This window comes from Rissa tridactyla, chromosome 15, assembly GCF_028500815.1.
Source record: "Rissa tridactyla isolate bRisTri1 chromosome 15, bRisTri1.patW.cur.20221130, whole genome shotgun sequence".
Lineage (NCBI taxonomy): Eukaryota > Metazoa > Chordata > Aves > Charadriiformes > Laridae > Rissa > Rissa tridactyla.
Genome location: NC_071480.1, coordinates 14,973,389 through 14,999,702, shown reverse-complemented (window position 1 = coordinate 14,999,702; position 26,314 = coordinate 14,973,389). Strand labels below are relative to the sequence as shown.

Here is a 26,314-nt window from a genome sequence, read left to right as displayed (position 1 = left end):
TGCGTAAGCTGCAGTGCACAGAGGTGAACTGCCGTGCTGAAGACCCAATGGCTTGTATTGGAGTTTCTCCTCCTTGTCTTTTTCAGTTTACTAGTCAATATTGCCTGTAGTTTGTGTTGTTAATCTTCATTCCTTACCTAAAGCTGTGTTAATATATATGGGAAGGAACCATCATGATGCACTTGATTCTGCCATATATTTAACTGATGCAAATAAATTGTTTTACAAATGCGAGCAGGAATCTGACCTGCTTTTAAAATGACATGACTGAATTGCTGAATTTGGGTTACTTCTGGCGTGATTTTATAGAGATGCTAAATCTTAGCAACGCTTGTTGACTTTTATCGTATCTGGTGCCTATTCAGCAGTTTTTAGCTTGTGATGATTTTCTGTTGAGTGGCATCTATACCATGTTTCCACCCATTGCTCTGAAACAGTTTTCCCACTGAAGCTGTAATGAGCTTTATGCACGCTGTTAACCCTTACAGTGAGAAGGATGTGCCTTACTCAGCAAATCCGTATGAGCAGTGTCGTTCTGACCACGGACTAAAGATTTTAGTTCCTTAGGACGAGGCAGTTGCAGGTACTGAATATGAATTTTTCAAGCTGTGGTTTATTTTTCCCGTGTGCCATAAAGCAGTAGGAGCACAGCATATTTATTCTAGATAATGAAGCTATGGAATTGCAGGAGGTATTAAATAAGAAACTAAAAATGAGAAAAAACAGTGTTAAAAATATGAACAATAAGAACTTGGAAAAATTGCATAATGATGACAAATTTTAAAGTAATATATTTTCCTGTTAAATAATGAAAAGGAAACCCACTTGATTTTAAATCTGCTGTGTAGCTAATAAGAACAGATCACCATATGCTTCCATTCCGTTTACTTTGGGCCATGAAAATCGTAATTGTACTTTAGCATTCTAATGCAATGATGAATTGGAAAATTTACAATAAAAACACTGAAATTGACTGCCAGGAAAAATATTTTAGTTCAAAATATATTAAGGAACATAGCTTGAGAATGCCTTTAGTAACATCGTGATATGTATCATGCTTATTTTATTTATATTCTGGGCATGCAAACCTTTAAATACTTACACTTTTCTTAAAGGAAAAAGTGTATGCTAAATCAAATTGTAACCACTGATAAAAGTGTGGCCTAGATATCCAGGTGCCTTTGGGTGTTGTTTGTTTTTGTCACATAGTTCAAAGTTGATATTCTGATTCATCTTACGTTACATAGTACATGTGCTATGGGAAGGTTACTCAGCCACTGATCCCCTTCCGCTGTCTTCATCAGTGGTGTGGGGTCCTGACTCCCTGTATTAATTTAGTCTTGGTGCGTCCTTTCTTTTTTACAGTAGCTCATCGCTGCAGGAAGAGATTCTTTGTTTAAGTATATGCATAGATACCCCACCTGAAATTCAAATACAGTTATGTTTACAGAGTTTCTATAAACTTAATATCGTGGCAGAGATCAGCCTGCTTGGCTTTATTTGTAATAAATGTGATGCTTACATTAACTCTTCATAGTCTCCTTATGCAAAACAAACCAACCAACCGGCCTCCTGGCCTGGTGTGTGTTCTGGGTATCCAGTACTTTCTTAGTACCTTCAGAATATACATCCCCCCCCTCCATTTTATTCTTAATTTTGTCATACATTTTTTGAAGTGCTTCAGTTTGAAAAATAATGCTACTGTCTTGTGTTTTATAATTTTAATACAAGGTTTAATTATAAAAATAGTTCCCAAGTTATACAGGTGTTTGCCCACACTTGCAATGAATTCTGGGAGCTCGAACGATTAAATTGCATACAGGCTTTGGAATATCATTAATTTTGATGCATCAGCACATGCCATTAAATGAAAAATGTACTTTAACAAATCCTTAACCTCTGCAAAAATAGATCCTTTTAGACTGATCCACGCTTTACAAAGAAGAGGATTAACCCTTTTCCTTGAGAGACGATTTCTGCGTAGGTGTATTTAGTAGAAAGGACCATGTGATGTCACTGTTGCTCCAGGAAAAGCTGCTGAATGAGTATTTATCACCTAATAATGTAATTGTTGGAGGAAATTTGCTATATCTTCCCTTTGCCCCTGATTAACAGTGTTTTATTCGTATTAATACAGTGCCTAGTCATTTCAGGGATGGTCCGTGATCTCATTGTGTTAATTGCTGTACAAACACTTGATTCTTCCTTCTTTGAAGCTGGAAAATTCGTAAGAAGACTTGTGTCCCCCTGTGTTTCAAAGAAATTTGGTATACTTTTCTGGACTTTGCAGTAAGAGAGGCTGCTGTCTCTCTTACGAAACGCTGCATAGATGTATGTATTTCCAAATTAGGTCACATGGACCAAACTGCCTTTAGTTCTGTGAGAGACTTAAAGAATGTCCTTCTGGCTTCAAAAGTAAAATTTTGATAAATTTCTTTTTTTAATTGGAGACCGAAAAGTTCAAGGCATAATCGTTTTTCCTATTTTATGTAGATTTTTAGAGCAAGGGATCTGCAGGTACGGTGCACAGTGTACTTCAGCACATTCCCAGGAAGAGCTAACAGAATGGCAAAAACGATATGCTTCCCGCTTGATCAGATTAAAACAGCAGAAGGAAAACAAACAATGTTCGGGCAGTTATATGGAAACCTTGATTGAGAAATGGATGAATTCGTTATCTCCTGAGAAAGTGGTAAGGAAAATATACTACTTCCCTATGTGCTCATATTTAAAACTAACAGATGAGCCTGTTTTTGGCCCTTACTATCAGAGCTGGTCGAATTACTCCTTACCAAGAAATTCTCCAACCGATTTGCTCCTCTTTCCATCCTGCCCTATGTCTTCTTGCAAAGATACCGGAGACTTAAGTTGATGTCTTCAAATGTACTCATTCTTTTCAGAAATTCAGTAGAGTTTGTGAATTACAGCTTATGGTTTAATCGCAGCTTGTTCATTTTGCATATTTACTATTCCCAGTGCAGGATGGGTTGGCCAAGTCTCGTGGTATTGTTCCTGTTCCTTGTCTAGATGGCAGAGAACTCTTTAAACTGGAGAAAAGTAAATGGCGAAGCTTTCTGACTTAGTGGAGAATACTCTTGTTTGTGCGTGGCTCCTCCTGCAGCTGCAGGCACTTGTATGAAGAACAGCCAATTCCCCAAATGTTCAAAAAAGTTAGAATACTGAAGAGTGCGGGGTATGGATGTGATCAAACTTAGCAGCTGTTTGGAATTCCAAAGAACGTTTCTGTGGCATTCGACCAGCTCTACTTACCACTGACCCTAAGGAGTTTTCGGTCCATCTATTGTTGATTAAATCTGGGAAGAGTGGGCTTTATGCAAAATGCATTAATGAGCAGAAAGCCTGATTCTAGTTTCCTGGTGTCTCGTTGATGTCAGTGAGATCTGGGGTCTTCTGGAAATGCAATCTTTGGGCCTCATTGTATCACGTCCTTCTTTCAAAATGGAATCCTGTTCGACTTCAAACATTTACGATTAAGTTGGCTTTTAAAAATCGAGTGCTGTGGTTAATTGCCCTTAAATGGGCAATTCTTTGCTTACATGGTATGATCTAGTAGCTTTGGCTTGCGTGTCTCTCTGAATTAGCACATATTTTCATTAATTCCTGTGCAGGCCTTGCATCAATCCTGCACAATCTAGGAAACCATTCTTTCTGCTTTCTGTTAAAAGATGCTACCTTTTCTATTAAAAAATACTACCTTTTCCTGAATGTTTTTATTTTGATTCTGTCTGTAGAAGTTTAATGTTATCTTCTTTTTCTTTTAATCTAGCTTAGTGAAAGTGTAGAAGGAGTGAGAGTAGAACATAATCCTGAGCTATCGGTAACTGTCACCACCAAAAAGTCTCATCAGACATGGACGTTTGCTCTCACTTGTAAGGTAGGACTACTTATCTTTCGAAAGTGAGTCAATAATAACTAGAATGCAGCCCATAGCCTGCCTTTTGCAATTAAGATTTCAGTTGTGTAATTCTTTTTAAAAAAGAGAAACTTCCTAGCACCGTCCCTTCTCTCTCTCCTTTCCCAGCAGCTCTGGTGATTATGTACCGACTGCCCAGCTTTCTGGAAAGCAGGCAGGACTTGAACCTGCTCTAAGAAGTTGAGAGTTCATATAAGCTCTCATTATCTGATTGCAAATTAAGATATTCCTGAAATAATGTCAGTTTTCCAGTGTACTGTCATTTCAACCTTTGCATTTTTTTTTATAGCCTGCAAGAATGCTGTATCGAGTGGCATTGCTTTATGATGCCCATCGTCCACATTTTAGTATCGTTGCAATATCTGCTGGAGACAGCACTACCCAGGTATCACAAGAAGTTCCAGAAAACTGTCAGGAATGGATAGGAGGAAAGATGGTCCAGAATGGAATAGATCATTATATATACAAAGTCAGTATAGCCTTCAACACAGAAATCTTTGGAACTTTTCGCCAAACTGTTGTGTTTGATTTTGGATTAGAACCAGTCCTCATGCAACGAGTAATGATTGATGCTGCTTCAACTGAAGGTAATGTATTAATTTTTTTTCTTTTTAATAGTGGAAATCTTTCATGCCATCTCTTTTCTTTTTACGTTTCTGGGCAGAACAGCATCTGTATCAACAGCTAGTGAATGTCTTTTACTGTATGTTAGGTTCATCATATGTGTGAATATAAATAGTGGACAAAAGCTTCAGAGGGTGTAAATAAGGCAGATAACTGGAGTATCACTATTACTCTGTGTTGGGATAAAGCTCCTAAGTCTTGCCAGAATGGTGGGAATTTCTAGCTTGGTATGTGTCTGAAGGAAGCACTGGAAGTTAAAGTATGTTTAAGTTTTTATAATCGTTCTTGTATCGATGGAAACGTTAAACGCATAGAAGAAGGTCAGTAGAGAGAGGAAGTGTTTCTGTATAAGAATACACCTGGTAATTCATCCAGCAGACTATTTGAGAAGTTGAGTTTTTTATTTTTTTTCCCCTTGCACTATCTAACTAGTGTTGTCAAAGGCAAGGGGCAAAGTATAGGCTTGTAATTCAATGAATTGCTGTTGACATGAATTTTGAAAATGTAAAGGAAGTGTAACTATATTTTTGTGTGTGTTCAAGTCAAAAGAAAAATTAACTACGTGTTACTGTAAGGGTTGTGTTCTGTTTATGAAATTGATCTGCGCCTCTCAGTTCAAACCTGAAGTAACTCCGTTATCAGAAAGACGTCAACAAATTGAAAGATGTTCGAAGAAGTGCAAGAAAGAAGGAAGCACTTTGATTTATGGTAAAAGATAAGAGAGCTAAATATAGGTCACTATGTCGCTTGGCAGCAAGCAAGGGGGTGGGATAGAGTGTGGTAATTTTTTATTAAAATTGGAGACATACAACCACCAAAGAAGCAGAATTGTAACACTGGGATGTAAGCACGAAGAAGAAGAAGAAGGAAAAAGAAAGAAAAAAGATTCAATTAAGAAAACAGCAGTTCTCTGTTCCTGGCCTTTGTTTTCATATTAACAGGTTAACATTTGCAATACTAACAAAAAGAAACTGTAAATAGCAAATACCAAAGATCATGAACTGATCTTTCCAGATGACCCAAGTAGCTGTAGCCAAGAGCAGAAAGACTGTACAAGTTGTAACGTCTCTGGAAGCAGAGAATATTGCATTGCGAATGAGAAACTATACTTAGAAGCAAGGCTGTGGTCTTTTCAGGAACTATTACATGGTCTCCATGTAACAGTATGGGTAATCACCGCTGACAGCCTTCCTGAGACATGGAGTTTGTGGAGAACAGGTGTCCTTTTATTGTAAACCTGCTTAAGATCAAGAAAACCAAACCATTACTTATTTGCAAAGTCGGAGTTACTGTCAAACCAGTCCATGGTCTTGGCCCTTGTTGGTGTGAGCTAACTCCTAACCAGAGCAATACAAGGAGCAGCCTGTTCCAAGTCCACGTGGAGGTGACGGATGAAGCTGAGATAGCACTTTCTAGCTTTAGTTACTGATACTTCCTTTTCACATGTTGCTTGTCTGTCAGCAAATGGATACTGAAGTCTTCAAGCAGGTTGTTACTAATATTTAATTCAAATGAAAAGAGCGCTAGGCGCTTTTCGGGTAAGCGTAAGTACAAAATCCTGGGCTTTTTCCTAAGGTAATCTAAGAAGTGTGTAAGCAGGCAAGTGAAAGGGACAACTATCACAGAGTCTGTTGAGCCAACACAGACAGGACGCAGGAACAACAGCAAAAGCAGGGATGAAAGGCAAAGAACAAATGTAATCTTGATACCTTGCGGATCAGGGAATCTCCAAAGCAACACCCGGGCAGAGGCACGCAAGCCGAGGACACAGGCACCGCAGAGCAAGAGAGTCCTTGTTAGCGAGAGAGCGAGAGCTCAGACTTGCTGTTCTCACCTGTATTTCGAGGCTTCAAGCAGGTGTGGTTTTCCACTGTGCTTTGATCTTCTTCAACAGCAGGGCAGGAATCTCAGGCGTGTTAGATAAGGTGTCCCTGAAGGTGTCCCTGAGTCCATTACAGACTTAGGTTATCTAAGTGCGGATGTTCTACTTGCGAGCACATACGACTGAACGATTAGTGGGATATATGTGTTGTCTGGCACTCCAGCAGCGAGTCACTTGAGCATGTTTATAGTCCTCCTCACCAGCCTTCCGTTACTTTCCCACAGAATCACAGGCTGGTTTGGGTTGGAAGGGACCTTAAAGGCCACCCAGTGCCACCTCCTGCCCTGGGCAGGGACACCTCCCACCAGCCCAGGTTGCTCCAAGCCCCGTCCAACCTGGCCTTGAACCCCTCCAGGGATGGGGCAGCCACAGCTTCTCTGGGCAACCTGGGCCAGGGGCTCACCGCCCTCACAGTGGAAAATTTCTTCCTGAGATCTAGTCTGAATCCGCCCTCTTTCAGTTTAAAACCTATGTTGGATGCGGGTCTTTTTCCATTGTTTCTTTTACTTTGGGTATATATGGATAGGGATCTCATGGAGACGCTTCTCAAACAGCAAGCTGCCTGAGGCCTCTACATTTGCGTGTAATTCAGGGCCCTGTGTAGGTACCTAGGCAGGAAAGAAAGGTCAACATTAAAATATTTTAGTGGTGGAGCCTCCGTTGTGCATTTTGAAATCTTTATTTGCTATGGAAAAAGAGAACTAAGAGAAGTTTTCTGTGCACTATGAATGTACAAAATGCTCTTTACAAAAGGGTCACCGTATGCGCAGTCTGTGCCAGGAACTGTTTATGTCAGGCTTCCAGTGGAAGCCTCTCCAGTGGTGGGAATGAAACGGCTGTCTTTCTAGCAAACGAGAACTCAGCCCCAGCATAATTACTAAGCTTTTTGTGATCTGAGGTATTGTTACTACCAGAGAGCGCCTCATTTATGGTGAGATGTTTCAAACACAGAAACCACACGAACATGGACTTTTTCTTGCCATGCAGTCGTAGCTACTAACATGGTTCAGGCTCGAGGTAGATATTTAAATGTGACTTCTTAGTGAACACATACTTATGCAGTTAGCCAGTAAGATAAGCTACGTTCCTATAGTCATAGTCAAGCTGAACTGAGATTTCTTTTGCTAAAAAGCTGTTTTCCTTCCATTTAGAATGAAGACAGTCAAGATGATGTTCGGTATTTAATTTGAATTTGAAAATGTCTTTTTTTTTTCCACATTCTTTCAGCGTTGGTGTGATATCCTGGATACCTATCTTAAATCTTACCCGGAGATAATACATTACGATACCATAGCTTCACTATAAATGCCAGATATTTTCAGCTTTGCAATTTCACTCTCATTCTGTGAACTGATGCGCTGTTGTCATAATGGTTTTGTGGCGTTAATGGATATATTTTGGGTGGCTGTAGACAGTGCTTGGTCTTCTGTTTCTCATTTAAGCTATGTGCTCCTTGAAATTAGGGTATACTGAAAAATTAATTTCCTCTTAATTTTCGAAGTGTATATCATGTTAGGTGACATTTCCAAAGTTTTTCCTAGCAAACTTTATCTATATACTGCAACTGTCTGCAGAATACACACATTATGGCACTGTAGAATTTTTTTAAAGGTTTTCACAATGTTGCAAATGTAATGATTTCTTACCAGGCAGTTTATCAACTTGTTTTTATTACTGTCTAAATTTTATAGTGCATATTGCAAGGTTCTTCACTACTTGATATCTTTGAAATGAGATGATGTTGCAGTTAGGCTTTGAAAGCATGTCGTGATGCCAAGTCCGTCAAAGTTGCTTGCAATTATTAAAGTGCTTTCCTTGTTTGTCTGTATTTATTTTATTTTCTATCTGTAGAATATTTTATTTTCTGATACTGTTTGAGAGCCTGCTTGCTCTCTGTGTACACCTGAAAAATAGAGGTGGTAATTACTAGCAGTGAACTTACTAAAGCTGTTGTAGGCAGAGGAGATTCTTACCTATGTTTAGTTCGTTATCTCTAATGGGAGTATTTTTAGTAGTGGGGGGTTTTTGTGGTTTTTTTGTTGTCTTGATTGGGTTTTTGGTTTTGTTTTGTTTTTTTAATAAAACCCAAACACATACAGAGTTTGAACTTATTTCCTTTCCCTGTTATGTATTTACATCCAGATCTTGAATACCTGATGCATGCACGGCAACAGCTACTAACCACAGCTAAGCGTTGGGATTCCACTTCTAAGACTATTGTAGAATTTGAGCCTAATGAAACTACTGAATTGGAGAAGAGCCTTCTTACCAGATACCAAATCCCTCTGTCTGCTGACCAGCTATTTACACAATCTGTGCTGGACAAATCATTGACCAAGAGCAACTATCAGTCACGGCTACATGACCTCCTGTACATTGAGGAAATAGCACAGTATAAGGAAGTTAGCAAGTAAGTGATACCTTCATAAAAATACTTCTTAGATATTTCTCGCTGTCCTGTTAGAATGGCAACTGTTTCCGTTAAACCTACGTGATTGTTTAAGATACTAAGTCTTCCTGGCGCTTGGAAATGAAGTTGAGTATGAGCCTGGAAATAGTAACTTGTGATAAAGGTCACTAGCACTTAACAAATATAAGTTACTGATACTCATTTAAAACAAATTGTATGTTTCGGTCTGTGCTCGTGATGGGAGGCGCAAAACAGCTATTGTACAATGTTTTGTTAATGTCTGGATAATAATTATTTTTGTTCATAGTTTTTTGGCGCTCCATACAAAAAGATACTAATAAGAGGAGTAATACTTTTTGTTCCGTGGTGAAAGTAGGTTACAGCAAAGTAATATGTGAAATCTTTGTGTAAAAGGCCTTGGGGGAGTGTAAAATATTTTTCTTTCTTTTTTTTAAGAAAAAAGTTGAATTGTGGGGGGATCAAGCTCTGATCTTGCAATGATGTGGCAGCTGCCTTTATTATATTTATTCTCTAAATAGTCTGAAAAGCTGCTTCTGAATAGAAGTTCCTAATAAAAGGCATATAGTATAAGTTTTTTGTTTGTTTTATTATGTAATATCTTTAGGTATCATGTACATATTACCCAACTGGATTAGCTGCATGAACAAATACAGAGTTAGGAAAAAGATGTGAACTTCCCATGCATAGACTCTCATGGGGCCTTTTTTTCCTGTAGATTGGTATTTGTGGTTAAAATTTTGCCTGCGCTCCTGTGGTACGAAAGAGTTTTAAAGTGTTACACTACTCAGAATGGAAAGTCAAAAAGGATTAACTTCCCTTTAACTTAATTTGGTAGCAAATTTAGTTCTATCAATTACTTGAGTTCCAAACCAGCAGTGTCTTTTTAAGATGAACCACTCCTGGAGCTCCAGAGGTTCAGCTGACTCACCCCTCTGGAATTCAGGAAGAAAATACTATGAGTAGTTGTCTTTCTGATGCTTTTAAAGCAGAAAAATGGTTCCATTTCTCTTTTGTATCTCAGATGCAGGGCAGTTTATTGGACTATTTTCATATCTTTCATCGCTGCTGCTGTCTGCTCTTGAGCTGGAATCTGGCATAGGGAGGAATTGTGCTTGAACACTGTTTTCAGCATACAGAAATATTCTCCATCATACCTATTTATAATCAGGTTGACTTTTCTAAGGGCTTTTAAAACAAAAGTGGGTTTAAAGTAAACATTATGAAATATGATATAAAAGTAAACAATATTTTTACTGAGTGAATTTTCGCGATGAGAATTATGCTCTCATGCCTCATAGGAAACCAAAGAGCAGCGTGCCCGTGGAAGTGAGAGAGTAATAAGTGACTTCTGTGTGTAATGCTTCCCCTTTGGACAATTTGGTGCAGCGATAAGTTATTGCTCTTCTTTTTCTATCTAGTAGATGAATAAAAGGAAGTTTTAATAATGTTCTTGAAATCATCTGTTTTGATAGTGCTGATGACAGAAATATTCTTTTGATCTTGTAGCTGACCCACTTTATTGCAACAAGGCTCAAACTAGCACACTTTTCTGATCCTCTGCGGCTGAGATCACACACTTGCTGTTCTCTAGTGCAGTGTCAGGGTTGCAAGCCTTGAAATGGGCCCAGAAACACAGACGCAAGTGGGCTGTGATACCTCTGAAGTGGTGCCGTGAGTGAAAACGTTGATGAGCTGCTACTCTCTAATGGGTTTGTGTATCCATATCGTAAAACTGGTAGGGATGTCAACACGGTCTCTTATGACACGACTGCAATAACACCAGTGTCTGCAGTTTAGATTGGAGTGTGTTGTTGGGTTTTAAGAATGTTGATGGTTTCTCACTTTCTAGGAAAACAGTTTCAGACTTTCTGTGGAATCACCTGAGCAGAGCTGCTGAAAAGCGCTGGATGAAGGTTGCGGTGGCTTTAAAAAGTCTTGAACTCAGTTGTAAGGGAGTTCATTCTGGATAGCCTCAGAGAGCTTTACTTTTAAAAGATGTTTATTCTAATATTTCAAGAGGCATTTGTAAAAGTCACTCCACATGAGTACATCACAAAATAGAGTAATAAAGGTTAGAATAAAGGAGCTGCTGCTGCCCAATTTCCAAATGCAAGCATAGTCTGTAAGAAAAAGCTAAACGATGTTCTCGTCCTGATACTAGTTTAGTTTTGTAAAGTTTTGCCTACATGCATCTGTTGATGTCTTTAAAACTCTTCCCTTTCTGCCTTGCATGTTCAAAAGAAAAACAGCGTAAAATTGTTGGAGTGGCTAGAAATTACCGTGTATTTTCTTGTACGAACATTAAATTGTGCATGAGGTGACACGTAGCTCCTTCCATGCAGCACGCTGGCTGCTACCAGAATTACAGAGCAGATGTATCTGTATCTTCACAGCTGTGAAAACTTAAAATGCTGACTTTGGAAAATAAATTTGCTGTTCTCATTACTATGTCTTAAATTTATTGATATGTAGGTAGGTGTCACACTGCACACCTGTCTGAACTCCACGTATATAAATGTAAGAGGAAACGTATACAATAAGGAGGTGTTATATGGGGTTTGTTCAGAATGGGTTTATTTGCCTTTTGGGAATTTATTGTTTGTATTGGTACTGGAGTGATTAATGATTTATGAAGTCTTTCTTTAATTTCTGTATTTTTAAATATGAACGAGAGGCTTTTTTTTTTTTTTTTTTTAGCTAGTTTCATTAACACTGCAGTTAGGCTGGGATTTTGCAGTGCTTAGGAGGAAATGTAAGTTTTTGTTTGATTTCTATAAGCCTGACTGAAAACCTTATTTTGTATGAATCTGGAAAGCAAGGGTGAGGAACGGATGAAAGACGCAACTTCTGATTTTTTTTAAATCTAATCCTTAGAGGATTTTGCAGTTTAACAGTTTGCCAGAAGGTGTCGTTTTACTCAATAGAAATTGCTCGATAATCTCTAAACTCTCCTTCCCTTTACCACAGCAGATCCAGTCTAGTCCCTTCTCAAGACCTTAACTGGTGCCTTGTCTCAGAATGGCCGTATTACTGTTTCCTGGCGCGTTTTTACAAATCCACGTTTGAGAATGAGCTGATGCATATTCAGTAGCATAGGGATTCAACTTAGGAAAGTTTTAACAAAAGAAATTCACAATAGCAAGTGATTGTATCTTAGTAATAATGCCGAGCTCTTGGTTACTGTGTTACATGCTTTATGTAGTATTTTAACAGTCACCTGAATGAGATATGAGCAGTTTGAGACGTTGTTAACTTGCTGATAGCGCCTTTGAATAGTGCAGTGCTTGGATAGAAGAAAGCTTGGTTTTTTTGGTTTTGTTTTGGGTTTTTTTTTTTAGCACAGGTGGAAACTGGAAGGATTGCACTTAACTCTAGTGTGCTCCCTGAAGTACGTGCTTTTGAGTGATTGCTTTAACTGTAGCTTCTGCAGTAATCGGCCGTTACTGATGAACTAAACAAATCCGTCTTCATCTCCTGCTTTTTGGGAGTGGAGTGTGAAATTTGAAAGTGACTTAATGGCCGTATTATGTAAAGAGGCAACTATTACCACAAGGGGGCAAACTCGCAATTTGTGTGCAAGACTGACAATTTGCCACATAAGAAAAACTGTATTTGATTGGTTTGGTAGATGATTAATTACCAGGTGAGCTAAAATGTTGGATTTTATTGTTACAGGCTTATGATTATTGACACTGCAGGGCTTAAACGATAAATTACCAGTTTATTAGGTTAAAATAGAAATTATAAGAAGAACGGATCAAATAAAACCAATATGAAATGAAAAGTATTAAAAGAAAATGAATTTTTTTTCCAAGAGATTTTATTTCATTTGTGAAAACCTTTGTGTTTTACTTTTGTTGCAAATTCTGGAAAAAGTTGCTGATGAGAAGAGAACAGAATATTGTTAGTGTGACAGACTTTTTCCCCCTTTTGTCCTTTTTAAAACCAGGTTGAAGCAATCTGTTTAAAAAAAACCCCAAGACTCTAGGAGCAGATTACTATGTATTGGGGAGAGGTCAAAGAAGCGTGCTAATAAGTCACTTTAATGTGTTATGCATGTGACTTCTAGAAAATGGTAACTACAAAGAACGAATGTCCTACGTCTCCGATTACAGGAGGAACTTGCTGCTAATAGGAATTCCGTGGATAGATGGCTTCTGTGGCTGAGCCTGCGATGCCAGTCCCTCATTTCAAATAACATTATCTCATTTTAATGCCTACATCCTGATTTTTTTTCGAGGCATTTTAATCAGTTCCTCTGAATTATAGGTATAATACCATTTACCTTTTAAGATGTAGATCACCATCCTTGGTGTGCAGCCTGGAAGAGATACATAAATAGGAATCTTACTCTGTTCTTTGCCTGCACGTCTCTCCTTGAATACCTAACATAAGCTTACAAATTATTTAAATTGTAAGAAGTTTTTACTGCTTTGGGACATACACAGCAACTCTGATTCACTCTTAAATTATTTTGGTCTCAGAAAATCTAGTATTTGGTTTTCTCTTGTGAGGGTTCTTTTTTTTAAGCTTCATAGATGTTGATTCTTTTGAATATATGTTTTATAGGCTATAGTCAAAAGGAAAATGTGTAAACATTCAACAGCCACATACTTGCAAAGGTCCAGTTTGGCTATTTGTAATTGTGTACTTGTTTATGTTTAAAAGTTACCCAGTCAAAATGTCAGGTGGTGAACCTTCAGTCTGAATGCATGAAGTTTCTGTACCTGTGAGCGTTTTTCTGCACTGACTTGATGCTTTCTCGCTCAGGTTCAACATAAAAGTGCAATTGCAGATTGTAGCAAGCTTCATGCTCACCGGGGTTTCTGGAGGTGCAAAGTACGCCCAAAATGGACAACTTTTTGGCCGCTTTAAGCTCACTGAAACACTTTCGGAAGACACTTTGGCTGGACGGCTGGTGATGACCAAAGTCAATGCTGTTTATTTATTGCCTGTCACTAAAGAGAAGTCAGCACAGACCCAAGGAACCAAAGAGAAGGTTTATGAAGCAGCTATTGAGGAGAAAACAAAGGATTATATCTTCTTGAGGGTATCCAGGGAATGCTGCGAAGAACTTAATCTTCGGGCAGATTGTGAAATGCAGGTGAGTCTGAGTGGAAGTGGTTTTAATATGGGAACGGTTTGCATTGTGTCTGTCTTGGCTCCACCCGAAATAATTGCTTGAAGACATGCAAAGGAATTCTGTTATTCATCGTCAAACACAGGAAGCAGAGCCCAGATGAGAATTTCAGATAGGTGAAATCTTCTTATACGTAAATATACATGTATTTATATGGGTGTGTTGTGTGTATAGATGAGTTAGCATTTGGAAAATAAAATAATATTTTAGAAGTGTTAGAGTAAAAAAACATTTTAATGGATTTAATTTCTGGCAAAATTCTTCTGAGGTGATTAGGCATAGCTTGCAGATTTTTGCTCGTATATCCCATGGTTCTGAGAGTGTGATTTGAAAGTTGTCTTGGACATTATTTTTGCATGTCTGGTTCAAATACGAAGCCCTCTCTATGGACCTCCAAAGGCAATCTATGTCTTATTTTTGGTTTCCTGCAGGTAGGTGTTTGGGTAGTTCATAGGCTTTCTTCCACCACACCTACCCACCCCCTCACTCTAAACCCACTCGATATATTGCTTCCCTCTGCTGCCTGGACTTTTGCCAGCGTAGGCTCTCTGATGTGGCTTCCATCGTTCTGTCCATCATAGCTCTTCTCACCGGAGACCTCGGGAGCCTTTTCTTAACAAAGTCAAAGGAAGGAGTTTTCTATTCCTGGCTTTTATTTTTTTCCCTCTAAAAAAAAAATATCTTTGCTGCTCTTGGCATAGCCAGCTAGAACTCGGTCTTTGATAACTTGCATCTTTGACTCCTTATTTTTGTATCTTCTCATTCTTTTTAAATCTTATTCTTTTTGTTTCTGTTATTGTGGATTCCACTATTTGTTCCTAGGCCTGAGGTGAGATTAATTTTTAATAAGGTCTGTTGAGGTTATGAATGGTGTTTGTGCTGCTTTCTGCGCCCATGGCAGAACAAAAGGAATGTTGTCCTTCCATGGAAAAGTCTTTAACTTAAAGTATTTCCCTGATGAAGATGATGAAGGTTGGTAGATGGAGGCGTGAGGAAGGTGAATAAATACTTTTATTTTATATCTATATCCTGTGTTTCAGAATGATAACACTTGCCTCCATGACTCTCGCTCTGCTGACACTTATATCCGAGGCAGATGTTTGTCTGTCTTGGAGGCATTCAGTCACAAAATGAGGAGTTATAACACTTTTGCTGGAGAAAATTGTGTTAGCAGTAAGATCAGGCTTTTGTTTACTTTGCAGTTAACAGGAAATGGGTGAGGATACATTTAAGAAAAATAAATAGTGTACTTTGCAAACAAGATAGTGCATTAGATGTAAATGCATGTAAGGGAAGACAAGACAAAGCTGTAGTTAGGTTAAAAGCTTAAACTCCTCACCCATCCCCGGTGTGCGTCCGCTGTAGACCTTGGGATCGATCTTGTTACCAAACAGAAATAACCTCAAATTAAGGTCACTGGAGTTTCTTGACATGAATGCATTTTCACCAAACTATTGTCTCCTCCCATTCATTTTGTTTTGGGGAAACATATGCAAGAATCCTAATGTCTTAATTTAACGTGGATAATTGGTCTGGGAAGACTTATGTTGTTCTGGGCTCTTGGCTTTGTGTTTGTTTTCTTGAAACAATAATTAAACTTACTAATTGATTCTATCAGAACCTCCACTGGAATGCAAAATGAGCTGCGGCTTCAGTAACTGGCTTATTTTCCTTTGAGCGTCTTACAAAACTTCGCCTGAGACAGCACATCTATTCTGCATTAAAAATTGGGTTCTGAAGTTGTTGTAAAACCATGTAGTGCTTCATACATGTATCGGTGAACTGGTAGTCAAATCCTTAAAGTATTACCTATATTTCAATGAATTCTAATTGTGAGGAAATCTTTTGTGATTAAGTATTGACTAAAAATTTGGAAAGGGATCCTCAGGTTAGAGCTGAGGATATAATTTGGATATATAGCATTTTTATTAAAGATGCTGGAAATTTTGCTGTTGCCTTCAGTGCAGGTAGTGTTCCCTATGCGATTCTTAAACATTGACAAAATAGCTTTTATTTCTGTGTGTTTTGGGTAAGTTAGGTGGTTTGCTTCCTTTTCCCTTCTAATAATTAATCTTGGAAACTTCCTGATGGCTTGTTTGGCAGTTCTGGCTTAGCTGTAATGAATAGACAATTCTGCCTTTATCAAGTGCCGTTCACGGAGGTGGGGCAGAGAGAACGGGTGCTTTAAACCCCCTTGGCTGCTGCTCTTTTTGGTGACCAAACTAACATGCGACTGTTTTATTTTTGGAGTGGTTACTCTGTTCTGTGTCCTCTTCTGTGGAACTGGCAATGGATTAACTTCCTTTCCCACTGTTTTCTTATTGTGGAATGTGTATTAAAGCAGGTTACATGCCTCTCCTTCACAGATGGCCTCATTTGGTACTCTGCAACAGCAAATATAACTATTTGTTTCAATCCAAACTGCATTAAAACCAAAACAAATCACAAGCTGTTAAAAACAGTGGTGAATGCAGATAGATAATAAGAGGTATTTAATGCTAGGCACCTTGCTCGGACTCCCAGGAGGGGCTGTTACACCGTTGTTCAGATGAGCATCACAGATTTTCTGCATTTAAATTATCATTGTTATATTGGATGGTCTTTTGTTAGCCCTGGATCTGTCTGAGGAAAGATCTTTTTCCTGTATAGATCAAACTGTGAGGTTGGGACCATTGCATTTGTGTGGAAGCCTTTTTCCAAACATCTGGGGGACGTTGTTGGGTGGACAGAGGGGCGCCGGGTGGAGCTGGGTAGGACGGAGCTTCGGAAGGAGGCCCGAGGGCCCCCTCGGCAGGACGAGCTGGCCCTGTCGTTCTCGATGAGTGCCAAACCACGCTGCTTTTGAAGACCAGGGTATTTACTAAAGTAGCCGTGAAATACATGGTGGAACAGTGGGGAAAAAAGATTCTTAAACGCTCGTGTGTCCTACTTAAAAAAAGTTTTCCTAGCAGTTACGATCACTTCAGTGAACTCCATGTTGTTACCGCCCTTTCTTCAGAGTTATGGCTATACATCTTGCTGTAAAACGTGATAAAGGTGAAAATCTAATGTCTTTCTATCTGCCAGAGATGGGAAGTTACTGGCTACATTCTGCAGCGATACAAGCAAACATTGTTAATCTACAGCAAAGCTAGTGTTGAGTTTACATGCTATATAATAGTATGAACGGTGTAATATTTAAATATGCTAGAAAAAGGAAATGCTACGAGCTGCGTTTTGCAAATCCTTTTGAAGGAGATGATCTTCAAGTAGGAAACATTGCTGGTGCACAAGAGGGTTTTTACAGCTGCGATCCCCGTGGTAGGAAGTGACTTCTGGGCAGATAACGGAGCGTCAGGCCCAACAACCTGTTAAATCTAGAAGGCTAAATTATTCCTCCATAGGAGCAATTCCCCTCCATAGGAGAAGTTTGTATGGCTCTGGGTGGGGCATGTCGTGTTTAGAGACATGACTGTCTGCTTTTCCAACTCTTTTTCCCGCTCGCCCCCCCCCCATTTTTCCCAAGTTTGCTGTCTTATTTTGATAACCACAGGTATCTTTAGTACAACATATTGGGTTTTGTTTGTAATGTATACGGGAAACTTATTTTAGTTGACAAGGACTTTTTAAAGTCTTTATATAAGTTGTTAGAAAAGATAATTACAAAAATATATTCTAGTATTGCTTTGTGTTTGTTGAACTTTCTGGTCGGTAGCAATAATTATCGTGAGATTAAAGCATGATTAAGTAATGATGGACTGATTAAGAGAGAATTGGTGCATGCTAGAGGAGAAAATGAATAGATCTGAGACCAGGTTTTTGCTTTGGGCACGGGGGGTACATTTAGAATGACGTGTCGCCGCCGTGGCGTTTCCCTGGGAGGGCAGGGGGTGTCCGTCTGCACCTTCGCCCCCTCTCCTCAGGGACGGTGCCCAGGTACCAGCTGCAGCTCGTCTGTTCCGATTTTTCTCCTCTCTTAATTGGTAGTACAGAACCAGCTTCTCTAAAGTGGGTATGCAAGCTATCAGTAAAGATGACCGTAGAAATTTTAAATATTAGGGGTCTGCTTTGTATGGGTGCTTTTCCAGACGGGCTGCGGTAATTTGGCTGGCTGTTCGTCAGCATGCGCACAATTCATTGTAAATCTCAGAAAGGTACTTATTTACTCGTATTTAATCACAAAATGCTCATTAGAGTTCTAGCACAGTAATTACCCAAGCACTTAGCAATAGATAGCATTGCTTTGAAAAAAACCTAAAAATGTGTGTCAGTCACTTGCAGTTCTTCAGCAGCTTTGGGTGTTTTTGTGCTGTTTTATATTAGTGCAAATCTGTGTCACATTTTGTATAAAGGCTTCTGTGTTGTTAACATTTAGTTCTTTGACACAGTGCTCTGATCAGATTAATTTGATTTTGGAGAGATTAATAATTGCAAATTTAAATACATGTGAATGGTAATCTGAGCGAGCTGTTTCTATGAGTTGCTTCCCCAGGAGCTGCTTTTATCCAGTGTTCAGACTTAGCATGTATTTTTCTCTTTGCTCTTTTAGTGTGTGTGTAATATACAAACTAACTTCACTATCCGTCGTTCAGTTCTGAATTTACTCAGGGATGTTACCGTGCTCTGCTTGTTGTTTCTGGCTTTGTACCAGGATTTTGTTGGGATTATCTTTTATTTACTAATATTAAAATATAAGTAATTGAGAGAACAAAAAAAATGAATGTATTGATAAGCAACTAATTGTTAGAAATTAACTTTTGGAGAGTTCTAACAGTTGAACATAAATGGTGAGTTATATTGTACCAGAGTGTTTGACTAGAAATAAATAACGTTTGGGTTTTATCTCTGCTGGTCACACATCCGATTTATGTCATCTGGTGATCTGTAAAAATTTCTCGCCTGTCACTGTTTCAAGGTTGTTCTTACAAAAAGGGATGAAAGCTTATATCTTTAAAAACAATGTTTTAGGACAATAATATTTTCTGGAAGTATTTTTTGTATTCCAAAAATAACTTCAAGAATGTTTTCCCTTTTTGTGAAAGTACAGTGGAATCTAACCTTAAAAGTCAAACCACAAAATTACATTACAGCAAATGCTGTGTTTATCTTTGCTTAAAAAAAAAAAGGAGCAAGTTAATTTTATTGCAGATCTTTTGATTGAATGATGTTTGCTGTTTTCTTCTGAGAGTCGGTAGTTTACAGGAAGATAAAAATGTCTCATATGCAGCAAAGTCTAACGAGTGTTTCCTAAGTTTATCGGTTTTGGTTCACCTGTTCATTTATTCATTCATTTTGTGCTGCAGGTTGAACTCCAGTTTCAGTTAAATCGCTTACCCCTCTGTGAAATGCATTATGCCTTGGACAGGATTAAGGACAACAGTATTTTGTTTCCAGATGTCAGCATGACTCCCACCATACCCTGGAGTCCCAACAGGTACAAGAATACAAACGCTTTAATATCAAAGATTGTATGGTAATGCAGTACTGAATTTCTCATAACAGATGGCTGAAATCTGCCCTGGAACAAGAAACGTGCCTTGCTCTTCATTAAGGGTGAGGATGGTTCAGAGAAGGGAGCGAAACCGTTCTACCCAAACCAAGCAAACTGATCCTCTGAGGACTGGAGTCTGTGATTGGTTTTCCCTGCGGGTCAGCCGTGGGTTTATAGGCATTGCAGCTGTAGCTGTAGGAAACAAATGTGCTGCTGTTGTTTACTGTTGTGCTGGTCTTCACTCAAAACGTGCGCGGTACTTCTAGGAATGGAAATACCAGTTACGAGGAGCTTGCTGGGCAGGAACTTCTGTGTGCAAGGAGCGATCCGTTAGTGCCTTCTGAGTTTGATGTAACGAGCCCAAATTGGGATATATCACTGAGCGGGATGACTAAGAAAGGTGTGGGAGTGATTCTTGGAAGGACCGGCATTGCACTTGCAAGCAGTCCTGAGATTCTTTGTATACATGCCATACAGCTTCCTTTATGAAATGTAAACCCCTCTGTTATAGAAATACTTTTAAGGAAACTTAAGGCTGATGCAGTGAAAAGAGTTTATCTCAAAGAGGAAAATTAGGGAAGAGGCACGTGGGGCTGTGTTGCTCAGGGAATATGGTCAGTATTCTTGCTGCGGAGGGAAGGATAAAAGAGGCACGAGGTTTCTGTACTTCGAAACCAGGGAAACGAGCGGTATGTGGAACCGATCGCCTGTACAGCATGCGATGAGTTGTGTGGGGTCTCGAAGGTGAGAATTAAGAGCGTGATTGTGATGCAGTACAAATCAGAAGATAGCTCAAGGATTAAAAGGAAAGTGATCTGGCCAGAAACCTGAGACAGTGAGATAATGTAAGGCAAACATTACTGGAAAAAATTTAGTTTGTCTTTGGAAGTGCAGGAGGGACAGAGACGATGGCAGGGTGGGTGCAGTGTTCTGGGTGAGGATGCTGCATCCATCAAAGCTTTGACAGTAAAGGCAGAAAGAAGGGAATGGGTTTTGCATAGTTACGCTACAAAGCTTATGGAGGTCAATGACAATCTTTTCACTTAGTTAAGTTTTGAGTGAATCTTACAAGGAAATAGCGTTTAGGAATGGTTTGGAAGTAAGCAGTGATTTCAATAAAAAGAAGGTAAGTCAAGTAAGCTAGAACTTTGTCCCCTCGATTTATGTCAGGAAATTTCTATTTACAGAAATTTACACACCTGTTGCAGTTGATACAATTTATTTGTATAATCTTTTAATATTTGTGTATATATCTATAAAAAGTGATACATGTAATGATTGTAGTTCAGCTTAAGTGAATGTAATAAGCATGTTTTTTTTTTTCCATCCGGTGGCTTGGTTTACCCCACCTTAAGATTCAGTACTTCTGTCTGACTCCAGACTCTCTGTCCCTCTGTTTTTCTTCTATTTTTGTTCTGCGTGCCTGTTACTTTTCAGTGTTTCCTAGACTTTCCTGCCAGCTTGTTGTTCATAGCTGTCTTAAAAGTTAGGAATTCAGTCAGTTCCCTCTTGATTCTACTCCCTGTTGCTAACTACTACCAAATAGAACCTTTCCCAGCGTGTAAGAGGCTTGTCCCAGAGCAGATCACGTTACTGAAGTATGGCCACATGTGCCACAGTGACAGGTGGGTTTTACTGTGCGTGTCTACTTTTAAATCTGTCAGTGGGAACATTAAAAACCGTGTCTACAAATCTTTAACCTCTTCTGCTCGTTGGAATTTTCTGAAAGCATCTTCCACTTAATGCTGGTATTGCTAGCTGGTTACAGCAAAAAGCCTTTTTTTTTTCTTCTTCTAGACTGCTTTCTCATTAGAGGTATGTGCCTTAATGATCTCAAGAAAAAACAAAAGAGAAGTTTGTAGTTAATTGGTAGCCATTGGTTTTTTAATTGTTTTTGAATTTCATGGTAGATAGTTTTTACCAAGCCCTGGGGTTGTGTAACTATTGACTTTTAAAGTTGGCAATGTAAATAATGCAGGGAAGGAACATAACTAATAGTACGTTTTGCATAGCAATGGGAGAAAATTACTGTACGTCTCCTTGCTTTTGTGCTCGGGTGATGGTGCAGCATATATGTTTTCTAAAATGTGCACTCTTCGGGTTAATTATTGTGAGGTGAGATAATGTAAATTGAGAAGTAATTAGATTCCTTTTGAAGAAAAAACCACAGCTGATTGATTGCAAATATTGTCAAAGTATTGCGATTAAAGCATGTGATTGTTTTGCTAGACTTGTTGATCTGTTTCGAGGTGCCTGAGAATGACGCAATCAATACAGTAGCGTGTGGGCTCTTTTATTTCTTTAAAGCTTTTAAAATCTTACCTCGTTTATTTCTGACCAACAGCGGAGTCTCCTAGCTTCTGGTTTTAACCTCTGTTGTCTCCTTGTGTGCAGACAATGGGATGAGCAGTTGGACCCTCGACTAAACGCTAAGCAGAAGGAGGCTGTTCTGGCTATCACTACTCCACTGTCCATACAACTGCCTCCTGTTCTTATCATCGGTCCCTATGGGACAGGAAAAACCTTCACTCTGGCTCAGGCAGTCAAGCACATACTCCAACAACAGGATACTAGGTGAGATGGGGCACTGAATACACCGCAGTACTTGAGTGGCAGAGAAGATGTAATTCTTTGCTTAAATTCAAGTGAAAGGTAGAAATAGAGAATTTCCATCCAGCTTAAAAACAAACAAAACCCCAAGCCATCTGTCATTGTTTTGAATGATGAGGTAATTTTATTGTCTTAGCCTGTATTTTCCCTTCAGAACAAAACTAAATAAAATTAACGATATGTAGAAAGACTGTGATTTGCTCGATATGGAAAGTTTTGCAGAATGCTAGATAGAAAAGCTGTTCCTTACTTAAAATCAAGTCTAGATTAATAATCATAAAATAATTATTGAAAAACTGTTTGAATTTTAAATCTTTTCATAGCTGAAGGATTTGAGTTAAAGGGCTGAATCATGCCAACTATGGTAGGTTAGTGACTAGTTCCATTAAGAGAAAAATGTGCAGGAAGATGGCCACTGTCTCCTTTTTTTTGTATTCTACTGCTTTGAATTGTTTTCTGTTTCTTCATTGCTTTTTTATTTGCACCATTTATTCCAGCAGGATTCTCATTTGCACCCATTCTAATAGTGCTGCTGATCTCTACATAAAGGATTATTTACATCCATATGTAGAAGCAGGCAACCCCCAGGCAAGACCTCTCAGGTATTTTTTTAAGGCTTACTATGTATCTATAAAATACTATTCTTAAGAAAAGGTGTCTATAAAAAAGGTTAAAGAACTTCTAAAACATAAAAGCATATTGGCGTTACCAGCAGTGCTTTTAAAAACATAGACTAAAAAGAATGTGAAACATTGTCAACGTAATTTTGGGTCATTTGTTAAATAAAAATAAAGACATCCTTTTTTAAGCTTTTATTATTCTATTGATAAATGTGTCTTTCCTAATGAGCAAACTTTTGATGTGCTCCTCTAAAAGCTACTATGGTAAAATAAAATGGACTTTAATTGTATTTTAATTCCAGAAAATTTTGACTTACACTTGTAATGATCATTTGGAAAGCGGGGCTACCCACCTGGCTTTTTGAAGAAAAATGTTGGTGTCGTAGGGTACATATTTAGAGAATCACGTGCAAGTAGTTTGGCCTCTTCTGATAAGTCAGTTTGAAGCCATTGTATATGTGGTTAAATGTACTTACCGTGGGTGTTTGGGGGAAATCAGGTAAGGAAAAAATTGAAGAAGAGGTGGAAGCTTTAAGAGCGAGGAGGGTCAACTTGCATAGAGATAGTTAAGGAGGGTTTACTTATGGGCAGAAACCTGCCCCAGGAAATATTTTGCACAGTAATCACAATATATAATGTGTACTGCTAGCTTGGTATATGTTTTTTAAATTATGGGCATCATTTTCTGAGTGCCAGTATGTGAGTTTATTATATTATTAAGAAAACGAGTCTGTATGTTTACTTGTTAGCTATTAAAAGCCATCCTGGACTTATATTTTATGCGGTGTCAGTAAAGCCGATGAAGTTATGTGAAAGGGCTAGATTTACAACAGGTGTAAATTCTCTTAGATTTGCTGGCGTTAGTTGCCGTGTGACATTTTACAGACGCCGAGGATCTGACCAAGGCAAAGGCGGCAGCTTATTTTTGAAGTTACCTTTGATCTGGTTGTATTTTAACACAGATTGTCTTAAGGTGATTCTTAAAGCACTTTGTGATGAAAAGCATTGTGTGTTGTCTTGATTTTTGTGGTGGGTAAAAATGCGTATAATTAACACTTTTGGGAATATCACAGTGTGATTTAACAGCGCCAGGAGTTAAAGTTAAATACAGTTTTATTGTTGTTGCCAGGTTTTTGCTACCTTCTTTTATGTTCTGTATTCAACTATATAGTCCAATCTCAGAAATACTTATGAAAACCATACGTAAACAAAAGTGGGATTTTTCTTATGGTTAAAATATAAATACGTATTTGCCGAGAAAATTACAGCACATAATTTAAAAGTCACCGAATGTTTGAATTTAAGTATAATTGCCATAGTATTTGTTATGAAGCTTCAGAAAATGGTGCTGGAGATTGCATGATGTTGTTCAAATAGTCACGATGCCTCTAGGAAAAGTTGCAGTTTTAGAAAATGGAGGCACCTCTGGAATTGTGTAAATATATATACACATTTATTTGTGGATCCACACGCATGTGTGTTTTCAAATAAAAAATATTACGTCTAATTGAGAAGCATACGTTGTTTGAAAGCTGACTCCATGGCGGCCTGGTCTGGCGGGAGTTAAAGGGTCAATTTATCTGAATTGAAAGCTAGAGCTACGTGAGCCTCCTGGCATAAAATTAATTATGGATCTCTTACCTTTCTTACTGGCTGCTGTCAAGATACGTTTTCAAATTAAATTCGTTATCGCTAGTTTAAAGAGGCTGCTCTGAGCCTCCTGCAATATTTTAAAGGAAACATGGAGTAGAAAGAGTTAATTATGAACGCTGGATGTGCTGCTTGCAGAGTTTGATGTGGTTTAAGTGGCTGAAGAGTTTGCTTTAGGTTTTGTTCCTCATTTACTCTACAAGTGATGAGTTGGGTGAATAGAATCCGTGCTAAAGATGTTTGCATAGCTTAGTGCACAACACCATAATATTTATGTTGTTTTTAAAGAAGGACAGCTTAATTATTTACCGTTGAGTTCTGAAAGCTGTAGATATTTCTGTAAATTTCGATGGGTAAGACGTACACACTAAATAAATTATCCTGCCGGTGATACGACACAACAATTCGAAGCCTAGAGTTTGGGGGTTTCTGTTTAAATATCATGTTATAAATTAATATTTTTTCCTAACAAAATAACTTGCTGTGCCCTTTGGAAAATGCAAAGTCAGAATGAACACCGAGAATTCATGTCGAGTCTAAGTTCTGTACCTAAATAAAATTTAATTAAATTTAAAAATGAAAGTTAGTTGTATCCATACGCTAGTTTTGTATGTAATACTAGGGGAAAATGAAGAAGGGTGACGTTGCTCTTATCTGCATTTTTAATATTTTTATCTTTATTTTTTCCTAAATATGTTATTGCTAACTATCAGTTCAGCAATGACAGACTGTAAGTTGATTCTGTTTAAAAGATCTCAGCTGAAATCTCTTTGGGTCATTTTTGTAAATACTTTGATCATAACGTAGGTGTGTAAGTACCGCACGTGGCCTGAAACTAGGTAACTCCAGTACGTGGCCGCTAGCATCAGGAAATACCCAGACTATAAAAATTAATCAATCGAAGCAGATCAGAATTTGAATTAAAAAAAAACCCCAAAACCCAAACCAAAACGCCGACAGGTTTTAAAGGACCACTGCCCTGTTTTCCAGTTTGCCTGGAGTAAAGTTCTCATACTGAAAACGGTACTAATTTATCTTATCAAATGCTAGTTTGTAAAATAAATGCCTCTTTAGCCAATTACTTTCTTTTTCTTGAAACTCTCGCTTCTATCTTATGCCTATCCTCAAAGGAAGATTGATTTAAAAAGTTAACTGTCAGGCTGTAAGACAGCTCTTTCACGTGTTTTCTGCATCCCGAGGAGCGTACTTGTTCCTGAGAATGAGCCTCCCCTTGGAGGTGGATGAAAAGAGATGGAAGAGGGAAATCAGGTGCTTTTAAAGTTTTCTTTAGGCTTCTTGGGACTACTTAGATTTTTTTTTTTTTAAATTTTTTATGGTTTTTTAGCAGAGGCATGAAACGAGACTGCTAGATTCTGTGTTCTTTTTGCTTGAGGGATTGCAGGTGATCTGAAACAAAGATCTTTTGACTGCACAAAATCTGAGGAGCTGGGATTGGAGTTTATCCAAGAAGATTTCTTTGGAGCCCAGCCTGAAGGGAGAATCCCGGCCTTTTTATCAAGAGCTGGGAGGAATTAGTGTTTTCCAGTTCATAACAGGGAAAAGAAGTTTTGAAAAACGTAAATTTAGTCCCCATTCACTCTGTCGTAGGGAGCCACGAGGAGTCACTTGCAGGACAGGGGTGCAAATGAACCTCTGTTTAGCCTCCCTCGGAGGTTCTGACTCTCGACTCCCACTTTATTCACTTTTAGAAATGTATTTTAAGTGATTTAAGAGCAATCCCAGCCTGAAACATGAACAAGGAAATGATTGTGAATCTTAATTACCGAGTTAAATTCACTGCTTTTGCAAATAGTCTACTGTACAAATTGATACTTTGATGGAACTTTATCAATGGAAGCAAACCACAGAAAATTAGAAAATACTCAATTTAACTAGCATTTTATAGAAATACTTGGGCAAATTTCTTTTTTGACATAATGGCTGGAAAGTTGA

At 38.4% G+C, this 26,314-nt stretch overlaps 1 protein-coding gene across 5 annotated transcripts in view; it reads left to right on the top strand.

The window, feature by feature from the left end:
• HELZ (helicase with zinc finger) overlaps positions 1-26,314 on the top strand; it is a 90,161-nt gene that overhangs the window by 27,622 nt on the left and 36,225 nt on the right. For 4 of the 5 annotated variants that reach the window (XM_054221187.1, XM_054221185.1, XM_054221186.1 and 1 more), the window contains 8 exons: positions 2,494-2,692; positions 3,788-3,895; positions 4,224-4,521; positions 8,583-8,850; positions 13,642-13,975; positions 19,294-19,424; positions 21,876-22,055; positions 22,589-22,693. In XM_054221187.1, coding sequence (XP_054077162.1) covers positions 2,494-2,692; positions 3,788-3,895; positions 4,224-4,521; positions 8,583-8,850; positions 13,642-13,975; positions 19,294-19,424; positions 21,876-22,055; positions 22,589-22,693 — 1,623 coding nt within the window. The remainder of the gene's footprint in view (positions 1-2,493; positions 2,693-3,787; positions 3,896-4,223; positions 4,522-8,582; positions 8,851-13,641; positions 13,976-19,293; positions 19,425-21,875; positions 22,056-22,588; positions 22,694-26,314) is intronic. The other variant, XM_054221184.1, reaches the window with a different exon arrangement.